The 12014-nt window shown below is 31.2% G+C and overlaps 1 protein-coding gene across 1 annotated transcript; it reads left to right on the top strand.

The window, feature by feature from the left end:
• The first annotated feature begins 4336 nt into the window (after nucleotides 1-4336).
• LOC124897974 lies at nucleotides 4337-11629 on the top strand. Its single transcript, XM_047411597.1, has 6 exons — nucleotides 4337-4646; nucleotides 4763-4912; nucleotides 5471-5653; nucleotides 5759-5907; nucleotides 6757-6983; nucleotides 10909-11629. The coding sequence occupies exons 1-6, from the start codon at nucleotides 4337-4339 to the stop codon at nucleotides 11627-11629; spliced, it is 1740 nt and encodes a 579-aa protein (XP_047267553.1).
• The last annotated feature ends 385 nt before the right edge of the window (nucleotides 11630-12014 follow it).

Genomic DNA, 12014 nt, shown 5'->3' with positions numbered 1-12014 from the left:
CAATGTTGTCTTACCCTTTATTCTAAAAACTGTTCTGTAAAAAAATGCTATAGCTTCCTCTCCTATTTATTAATTTGTTTGGAGAGTTATCCCTTACTTGTTATTGTTTTTTGCTATGTACAACTTCTTTATTTTCCTTTAACATATGCATGAAAGAACCTAGTATCTTTATAACCTTTTGCAAACCACTTCATTCCAGCTTTTTATTTCCAAAATTCTTCCTTAATTGTCATAAATCTCTTTAGCTCAGTTTCTAATTTATGTAAGTTATACAACTTTGTACATTTTCCTTAAAAACTAATACCTACTAAAAGTGACTCAAAAGATGAGAGAAAAATGACCAAGACCTACTTAGAATGTAATTTCACTTATTCAATGCATGAAGCTTGAAGTGGTCGTGGAGTTAGATTTTCAAGCCATTCGGAAGAGAGATAGTTTCAAGTATCTTAAGTCTATATTCAAGAAAACAGAGAGATTGATGTCACGTACCGTATTGGTGTATGGTGGTTGAAGTGGATGCTAACTTTGGGAGTTTTATGTGATAAGAAGGTGCCTCCTAAGATTAAAGTTAAGTTCTACAAGTAGAAGTCCAATCATTTATGTTATGTGGAGCAGAGTGTTTAACAATTAAGAAATCCCATATTCAAAAATTAAAGGTAGCGGAGATAAGGATACTGATATGGATGTATAGACTTACCAGGAGAGATATGGTTAGAAATGAGGTTATTCGAGTGAAGGTGGGAGTGCCTTCGCTGGAAGACAAGATGTGGGAAGAGAGGTTGTGATGGTTTGAACATATGAGAAGGAGGTGTACAGATGCTTCAGTACGGAGGTGTGAGAGGCTAGCTATAGATGGTTTTATGTGGGGTAGAGGTAGGCCAAAGAAATATTGGAGGAAGGTGATTAAGCATGCTATAAAGCAGTTACAGCTTATGGAGGACATGACCCTTGATAGAAAGGTATGGAGGACGCGAATTAGGATAGAGGGTTAGTGGATAGGAGTCTGTAATATTTGGGAGGAGTACTTTTTTTGCTATCTAGTGATGTGTTATTTCATTTTGTGGTTTATTTTTATGTTTTTGTTTGTTATACTGTTATCTGTCCTGAGCCAAGAGTCTATTGCAAACAGTCTCTCTACTTCATCTGAGGTAATAATATGGACTGCATACACTTTACCCTTCCCAGACCCCACTTTATAGGAATACACTAAGTATGTTGTTGTTGTTGCTAGTGGGGTGGCTAAATAGATATTAACATCAGACAAAAGAGCTTCAAATAATATATCAAATAGTTAAACTTAACAGTGGAATTAAAAAGAATTAGTTGACAACCCACCATTCGATCCATGGCCATGTTTACCTATCAAGAAAATGATATGTAGCTATTAATGTGTTTATTAGTGTGTTAAGTAGTATTTATTACTCCCTTCATCACATATTAACCGGTCATTTTTTTACATGCATGTTAAGAAATATTTTACTAATTTATTAGTAAATAAGAAGTAATTTTACTAATTCTCCCTTACAAAACTTCTTGAAAACTTTACAAGCGAGTATGAACACTTTGTAAAAGAATTAATCACAATGATAATATGGAAAATTTTTAATTAATGCTTTCTTAATTTAGCAAGATGGCCAGCTAATATGAGACAAACATTTTTAGTAGGATGATCAACTAATATGAAATGGAGGGAGTAAAATTATCTCTTAATTATAATTAATTTTAGATGGATAAGAATGAGAAGGAAAATATTTTTTAGGTATCCTTAAAGAGAACATGAGGTTGGCTTGTTGGGCTAAGTCCACTAATATAGACTGAATTATAATTCAGAAGCTGAACAACTTCACCCGTAAACTTTTGGGGAGAGGACATAAATGTCCACCCGGCCAGACATATTCTGCCGAAAATAGCCCACAAATTTCATTCCATATTTAGCCATTGTCCATTATTGACACAAATATGCTGTCATTGACATAGCGTCCTTTTTATTATGCCACATATTAAGTACTAGATATCAGAGCCCGTGCCAGCATGAGCTCAATATGCTACTTTTTGAATATTATATGTTATTTTTTATCTCAATTTATATGTCGCTAATGAAATATTCGAGAAAACCAATCAGATTTGTTTTATATAGTTTTAAATATTTTATGTTGTTAATTATATTATGATTTATATGACTTTCAATGTAATTTTTAAGTAATATCCTTTTATTCTAATTAGTATGACATTACTATTGTAATCTATAATATTTTTTCGATGTTATAATTTACTATTTTAAACTATTTTCTATTGTAATTTGTAATATCTTTCTTGTTCAAACTTTTGTGGTATTGATAGTGAATTTAGACTTTAAAAGTAATTTAAATTTTTAATTATTATAATTTATAATATTTTTTTATTTTAATTTAAGCGACACTGATATAATTTCAAGAGTAACCAAATATCACGATTGAAATAGCGAAGCTGGCACATCTTGAATGACTCATAATAACTAATTAAAAGAGATATAATAAAATTTCTATAAAAATACTTGTGAAATTTTCTTAAGTGTGCCTCACATAAGAAGTCAAATTAATTTAAAACATCAAGATACTCAATTTTAAAATACTTAAATGACTCATAATAATTAATTATAGGTGATATAGTAAAATTATAGTTGAAGCACCTGAAATAGCTATGTAGTAAATGTCTATTTTATTTTATAAATATTTATTATATTTTTTATTAAATATTTTTATTTTTTTAATAAGTAAATGCCATAATAATGAATTAGGAGTGATGTCGTAAAATCACGGAGCAAGCAGCTAAAAAGCAGGCATGTCGACCGTCAGCTCTCTGCTTCAACGACCCACTCACTCTTATATATAGTAAGAACTAGAGCTTGATAGTTGTTTTACTATAACTACAATTAATGCTAATTTTTTAATTATATAAAGTGTATAAAAAATTACTGCTCATCTTTCATTGTTTTCTTCTTTTTTCCTGCTTTTTATTTTTTTTAAAAGAAGAATCAAATACAAAAAGTATTTTTTTTTAAATACAATTTTAAAAAGAGATACATATTAATACATATATACAGTACATATCTAGTACAATAAAATACATTTCTTATACATATTGACACTATATATATATGTGTGTGTGTATATATATAAAATATGATACATATAGATACGATACAATACATATTTGATACATATATATATATATATATATATGTATGTATGTATTCTATACAACAATGCTATAGTTTCTATACACATCGTACACAAATACGTATGTTATGCAACAGTCATATAATTTCTATACACATCATATATAGTTTCTACATATAACTTATATAGATGCATCTTTTATTTAATAATTATAGCCTAAATTTCCATTTCTATGCCTAAATTATTGTCTGCTATACATCATATATCTCCTATAGAACTAATTTATGGTCTGACTAGGAATCATGCAACATCTTTATATACTATTGATTCTGCATCTATACCTGCATCTACACGCTTTGTAGAAAAGATTAAAATAATCCTACAACAAATATCGTTTAATATAGTGATTGTATCTCTGATAGGGATAACCCAACTCCTTTTGAAATGGAGTTTGATGTTAACAGTGTTTAATATGATTCCACACCAAATTGATTTTAGTCCAGGTTTCCAGGCAAGAAGTTATATTAAAAAAGAATTTTTTGATAAAAAATGAAATTGATTTAGAATTTGGTTCTTTGAGACTTATAGTCCAGATGAACTAAATAATATTTCTCAAGAAATTTATGAGATGTGTGCATTGGATAATCAGATCGTGTGCTTTGTACCATGGTTCATAACCACATATTTACCATTATATGTTAAGATGTTGGAAAGATCTTATCAAGATGCGAGTGGTAATATTCTTCAAACTATTTACCCTCCCCAATCACCTTTTGTATTGCCTAATAATACTGATATTACTTTTTCTGCATTTAAAAATCATTGATAATGAAATTGGTAAAGTGACTATTGCAGAAATAAATTATCTGATTGCTCAGAACAATTATTTAAGTCTTTATGTGAAAGTTTTGGGAGAACATATTTCTTCTCTTGATAAAAAACTTGATGAATTGATTGAGTTGGTGAAAAAGCTTAGTGTTAGTAAAAAATCATCTGATATTGCTTTCACTTCAGAAAGTAAGATGGAAGACTTGACAACTAGGCCTTGTATTCAGAGACCTCTAGATATTGAGGATTTGAAAAATTGTTTCACATAGAAGAATTGGAAAAATTGCTTGATAAGAAGTTTTTTGGGTTAAATATAAACCTATGATTTTTCTAATGCCTTTGCTGATAACATGGAATCTGCCCCTGATGTGGGAAATGAAATATACTCTGAACTTAATAAGCTCCGAGGTATGGTTAGGAAGCAACCGGGGAAAAAATATGTTGATATACCCCGCATGACTTCTAACTATTATCTGTATCCAGCTCCTCAAGATGTTCTGATAGAGGAAATAGATTGGAATCAGACTAATACGTCGTATAACGGAGATGCAATTTATGAATGGAACTTGGATGACTTATCTGAAAGACAATTATCCGTCCTTGTTCATCGAATATTAATGTATTCTACGATAGCTAAAGCTACTGCATCTATCAAGAATTGTTAAAGACGTACAGATGCAACTATTTGTAAAATAATTGTTACTGGTTTTACTGCCCAACTTCATGGATGGTGGGATAATTTCTTAGATAATGATAAAAAAATACTATATTCGAAGCTAGGAATTCCACCAAAGGTGTTGATAACCTAGGAAGAGCATTACCAGCGAATATAGAAGATGCTGTTAATACTCTTATGCTTACTATTATTGAACATTTTGGAAGTAGATTTACCAATCAATATGAAAATACTCGAACTCTATTGAATGGTATTAGATGTAAAACCTTAGGAGAATTTAGATGGTATAACGATACCATTCTAAGAAAGGTCATGGATTTACCTGAAAGTAAGTATACACATTGGAAGACAAAGTTCATAGATGGTCTTTCTCTATTTGCTGAAAGGGTTAGAAAGAAGCTTAGGGGCTCGGGTTCCTATGGTGAAATATCCTATGAAAATTTTACCTATGGTCAGCTGATAGCAGCTTGTACTCAGCAAGGTTTAGCTTTGTGCAATAAGTTAAAATTGGCTAGACAAATTAAGCTTGATAAGCTTAAAGAAAAATCCCAATTAGGAAATTTTTGTGAGCAATTTGGTATGGACAAACTAGCTTTTTCTTCTCAGGAAAAGGTTCGAAGAAATTCCAATTCTAAGTCTGATAACATTATAGGAAGAAGAGATCTAGATATAGATCCAAAGAAGAGCGTGAGATTCGTAAAACCCATTGTAAGTCTACTAGATTTATAAAAATAGATCTAAGCTTGATCTTGCCAAGATTAAGTGTTACAGATGTGGTAACCTAGGACATATTGCTCCTAATTGAAAGCTCTAAAAGATAAGTCTTTAGGTCTTGCTGATGAGTTTCATGATCAAGTATATGGTTTGTTATACACTTCTAGTTCCGAGTCTGATTATAATTGTGATTCTGAATCTGAAAATGATGTTGAATTGCCTGAATCATCTAACAGTGATCATGCTAATATTTGTACTGATTACAATGGTGATACTTGTATTTGTGATGAATCATTTTATAAATTACAATCACAGTTTGAAGATTTAGATTTGAATGTTTAAAAGCTCACTGCTGATAGCGTTCTTGAGTTATTAAAATAAGTTTTCGATGAAAAACTTCGTGAAAAAATTCTTAATTTTTCTACCAAAAAATTTGCTGATAGCGCCCCTGGTACTTCTAAAACTGCTGATAGCATTCATGCTACTCGAAGTGCTGATAATGATTATTATATGCCTTATTCGTTAACTGAGGTTAATAAACGTCTTGCTATAAGTCAATTACCCGGCAAATATACTTCTTTAAACGATTTAAAAATTGAGGTTGATAACCTGAAAAAGGAGATTATATCCCTAAAACAAAACCAAATGATTTGTGATCACTGAATTATAGAAATTGAGAAAGATGCTTCTCACTATGATTTTCTTCCAGTTTCAAAGGGAAGGAAAAAATATTAGAAAAAAAGGACGATGATATTATCCAAGATCTTGACATAAAAATGATTATTTTTTGGGTATGATGCAAATTGTATCACCCATAAATGGTATATTAATTGCACTATATTAATTAATAATGATTTATCTGTAACTAATATTGCCATGATTGATAGTGGTGCCGATGTTAGTTGCATTCAAGAAGGTTTGATTCCAACTAGATATTTTCATAAGACTACACATATTGTTAAATCTGCATCTGGTCAAACCCTTGATATTAATTATAAATTGCCTAATGCACATATTTGTAGAAATAAGGTTTGCATTCTGCATTTCTTCTTTTTGGTAAAAAATCAATTATATCCCCCAATTATACTTGGGATACCTTTTATAAATGTAATTTATCCTTACAATCATATTTATGCAAAATGATTTATTGCTACTTATAAAAACAAGGAGATATCCTACCCTTTTATTACAGATCCTGTAACTAGGGATATAAATGCTTTAATTAAAATGAAGAAACAACATGTTAATTTTTTACAACTTGAAATGTTTAGCATGAATATTGATGGCACCATGAAATCTACTAAGGTTCAGGAGAAAATAAAAATAATCTCCGAACAAATGATTATTGATGTATGTGCTGATCACCCCAATGCTTTTTAGGACCGCAACCAGCATATTGTAACTCTTCCTTATGAAAATGATTTCTGCGAGGATAAGATCCCAACAAAATCTAGACCCTATCAGATGAATGTAGAGTTAGTTGAATTCTACAAAAAGGAGATTGATAATCTCTTACAAAAGGGCTTGATAAAACATTATAAATCACCTTGGTCTTGCATTGCATCTTATGTGAATAATACTGCTGAAAAAGAACAAGGTATGCTGAGGTTAGTAATTAATTATAAACCTCTTAATAGATTTTTAAAATAGATTAGATACCCTATTCCAAATAAAAAAAGATTTATTATCTAGATTATTTGACTTCAATATATTTTCCAAATTTGATTTGAAATCTGGCTTTTGAAAAATTCAAATATTTAGGGAGCAAACTTATAGAACTACTAACAACCTTCCATTTGGTCAATTTGAATGTAATGTGATGCCTTTTGGATTGAAAAATGCTCGTTCTAAATTATTAATTCATATATGGATTTCATTATTGTTTATATTAATGATATTATGGTGTTTTCAAAAACATTAGAATTACACTAAAACATCTTGATATGTTTAAAAAGATTATGATACAAAATGGTTTGGTGATATCTAAACCAAAAATGAGTTTATTTTAGATAAGTATTCAATTTTTAGGTCACAATATTTGTCGAGGGAAGATAGTCCCTATTTAGCGTTCTACTGATTTTGCCGATAAATTTCCTGATGTCATCACTGATATAACTCAATTGCAATATTTCCTAAGGATTTTGAATTATATATCCTCATTTTATGAGAATTTGTCAAGAGATTTAGCCCCCTTAAATAATAGGCTAAAAAGGGCTTTCAAGGACCCTGGACTGATAGTCATACAAACTTTGTTAAACGCATTAAGCAATGTGTCAAAAATTTGCCTTGCTTAATATTAGCTAATCCGGCTTGGAAAAAATTGTTGAAACTGATGCCTCTAATATTGGGTATAGTGGAATAATTAAACTACTCAATCCCCATGATAATTTTGAACGGTTGATATGATTTTATTCTGGAAAATGGACTGATAGTCAAAAAAAAAAATGCAACAGTGGCACATGAGATATTAACCATTGTTAACTATGTTCGTAAATTTCAAGATGATCTATATAATCAAAAAAATTTGATTTGAATAGATCCTCAATCAATAAAGTATATGTTTGATAAAGATTTTAAACATGATGCTTCAAAATTGATATTTACAAGGTGGCAAGCTCAACTAGCCCCTTTTGATTTTGAGATTCAATATAAGAAAGGAATTGATAATTCCCTACTTGATTTTTTATCCAGAGAATACCTCAGTGAAAAATGATTTTTTACACTGATTTCACCTCTAAAAAATTATTAATCACCATTATAAAGGCTCTTCCTTTAATCGTACATATGCATATTCTTATAATTGAAAAAATCATCCATGAACTAATAAAATATGGATTTGCAGTCTTCAATTATGATGAAGTTAGATATGAAATAGGTTGGTAGGATATTGATCTATCTAACTAATCTATTGTGTGCCACATGACTACAGATCCATCCTGGAAAAGGGCCAGAGGCTTCGGCAGAGGCTAAGGAAGATACTCCTTTGGGGAAAGATCCACCCCCTCATCACAGCCTCAGGCGTCATCATATACTTCATCATCCAATGCCCCAGTGATACGAAGGGAAAATATGAGTTTTCTATACTCTAAGATTCCGCAGATAGGTAAATCTTCATCACAATCGATCCATCTAGAAGATATTTCAGAGGATCATCCATTATATGGACAATTGCAGTCATATATAACTGTAAAGCAAACAAATATGTTTGCTACTATTGCAAAAGTAAATGCTGATAGCAAACCTTATGAACAAATCGATAATAGAGAGCTGATAGTTCTGATAGGGAACTCTGAAACTCAGAGACAGAATGAACCGTGAAAGATAATCCACAAATATTTGATTTCTAATATTTATTTTGCAGGAGAGTCATATAAGACTAGAGCATATTATGAGACAATTTTGCTATCTACTGGCAGTGCAGAAATTGAATATTTTCAAGCTTACGATGGAGAACCAGATGTCCATGAGTTCTCAAAAATCGTGATTAAAAATATTATTACTCTTGGAGATTGGGGTACGACCTCAACAGAGGAAAGGCAGATTTTGTTGAAAGGTTTCAAGATTAATTTCACATATTGGGATTAGATTCAGGCTTCCACCTAGACTTTGTATTACAATAATAATAAACATAAACATACATGGTTTATCAAGATTTGTGCGAAGATATTCGACAATCCCTAATTGGTTCATTAATTAGTGGGCGTATCAAGGCCCAACTTCTCAGATATTACCTGATTCATTTTTAAAATTATATAAAAAATGGACAAAGGTATCTCCATTCCTGACTGAGCTATATCACTCGAATCATGTATGCAATTTGGACAAGATAGACCAGATGTACTTTTTTTATTGAATTCTCCATTCCATGGATTCACAAATGGAATACTAAATTTGGATTTACAAAAGAACAAATACCTTGTCTCTATAGGATATTTTACAATAATTTTTGGGATAAGATGATGCGCAAGGACCCAAATACTAAAAAATAGAATGGCTAAGAGCTCCTTTATACCATTGAAAATAAAATTCAGGAATATACAAATATTCCTTAGAAAAATATTATTGAGGACAAATCATCGAAACATATCACCAGAAGAATTTTTGTATATGATGGAGATAGAGTTCAGATGATAGAAAAATATCTGGAAGAGGTTCAAAAAAATCTCATGAAGATTGTCGAACAATATTCAAATACATCAATGAAAAGCATCATCAGTGATAATATTGCGGGAGATGATTAAGATTCTCAACCTATTGATTCAGAAGATATTCTGAATAAGAAAACTATTGCAAGGACGGAGTAATTTTTCTACCAATTAAAAAAAGGAAAGGATAAGATTAAGGAGAGATAATGGGACCTAGATGTGGATTCTCTATTACTATTTACATAGTAGATTTACTATGTATAGGGACCCAGATGTGGGAACCATAAATACTATGCATAGTTTCTGTTGTTTTCTATATATAGGACCTTCATTTGTTAAGGAAGGTCAAAAGAAAATTTTTTATCTTTTTTATTTCTCTCTCTAAGTAGTTTTCTGTCTTCTCACTCTTTGTAATAGATTCAAGGACTAAATAAAGAAAGGCAACTAGTTGTTATTTACTATTCCGGCCTTGCATCTGGCCATTTTCAAGGTAATTAGTTCTCTTTTATTTCAAAGGTACTGTAATACTTTCTTCCCCTTTCCATCCATGACTATATCTGGCTAAAGGCTTTTCATATTTATGCTAAAGATATAACTTCTCTTACATAGTAACTATGAAAGATCTAGACTCTATCAAAATATGAAGGAATTTTTCTATAGTTTCTTGACTTGGTTCCAAAATGGTTGGTACAGTCAAAAGTAGTACTGCTTATGATGGCTTTGTCTTAGTGACTACGTCTATCAAGCCGTGACTCTTAAGATCGTGATAATGAAGAAAAAGGCATCTCTCTTCACGGTTAGAAAGGCTAAACGCATGGGCTCATCATAAGGATTAATCTTCTGATAGGGGTAAAAGAATTAATTTCTCCATACAGTCAATAAGCTATTTGAAATTCTCTTATATTTTAGTTGGTGCCTTAGTTGGTTTTCCAATTAGGCTTTTTGATATTTATTAATTGGTCTGGTAGGCCGTGCGGATTACCGCCTGCTTGTCTGATCCTGTTAATATGTTACATATCACCAAACCATTTTTTATCACAATCAGGTTCCTATGGTGAAATATCCTATGAAAATTTTAACTATGGTCAGCTGATAGCAGCTTGTACTCAACAAGTTTTAGCTTTGTGCAATGAGTTAAAATTGGCTAGACAAATTAAGAAAAATCCCAATTAGGAGATTTTTGGGAGCAATTTGGTATGGACAAACCAACTTCTTCTTCTCAGGGAAAAGCTCGAAGAAATTCCAATTCTAAGTCTGATAAACCTTATAGGAAGAATAGATCTAGATATAGATCCAAAGAAGAGTATGAGACTCGTAAAACCCATTGTAAGTACTAGATTACAAAAAATAGATCTAACCGTGATCTTTCCAAGATTAAGTGTTACAGATGTGGTAACCTAGGACATATTTCTCCTAATTGCAAGCTCCAAAAGGTTAAGTCTTTAGGTCTTGCTAATGAGGTTCATGATCAGGTATATGGTTTATTATACACTTCTGGTTTAGAGTCTGATTATAATTGTGATTCTGAATCTAAAAATGATGTTGAATTTCCTGAATCATCTGACTGTGATCATACTAATATTTGTGCTGATTGCAATGGTGATACTTGTGTTTGTGAAGAAGCTTTTTATAAATTACAATCACAGTTTGAAGATTTAGATTTGAATGTTCAAAATATCACTACTGATAGTGTTCTTGAGTTTTTAAAAGAAGTCTCCAATGAAAAACTTCATGAAAAAATTATTAATTTTGCTAATAAAAATTCAGCTGATAGAGCCCCTGGTACTTCTAATACTGCTGATAGCATTCATGTTACTCGAAGTGCTGATAATGATTATTATATGCCTTATTCATTAGTTGAGTTTAATAGACGTCTTGCTATATGTCAATTACCCAACAAAGAAGGTCCTTGGACTGATAGTCATGAAAACTTTGTTAAACGCATTAAGAAACGTGTCAAAACTTTGTGTTACTTAATGTTAGATAATCCGGCTTGGCAAAAAATTATTGAAACTGATGCCTCTAATATTGGGTTTGGTGGAATCCTTTTTCTTCATTATCAGGGGCTTAAGAGTCACTGCTCAAGGTCACCACAAGGAGACCTATAAGATGGGATGAAATAGAACTTCCCAAAACATGGATCTTAAATTTGGTTATTTCTCTGAATCAAGTGATGGATGAGGTGACAAAATTTGAGTTATAGGATCAAACAGGCAGGCAGTAATCCGTATTGCCTACCAAAACAATTAATAAATATAAAAAAAACTAGTCGGAAAACCAACTGAGGCACCAACCAAAATATAAGAGAATTTGAAATAGCTCATTGACTGTATGGAGAAATCAATTCTATTACCCGAACAAGGAGCCTGTTAGAAGATTAATACTTACTTATGATGAGCCCATGTGTCTAGCCTTTCTAACCATGAAGAGAGATGCCTTAGTCTTCATTATCACGGTCTTAAGAGTCACATCTTGATAGATGTAGTCACTAAG

The sequence above is a fragment of the Capsicum annuum genome, chromosome 1 (assembly GCF_002878395.1).
Source record: "Capsicum annuum cultivar UCD-10X-F1 chromosome 1, UCD10Xv1.1, whole genome shotgun sequence".
In the NCBI taxonomy this organism is placed as follows: Eukaryota; Viridiplantae; Streptophyta; class Magnoliopsida; order Solanales; family Solanaceae; genus Capsicum; species Capsicum annuum.
The sequence above is the reverse complement of the archived record's forward strand: the minus strand, read 5'-3'. Positions and strand labels throughout refer to the sequence as shown.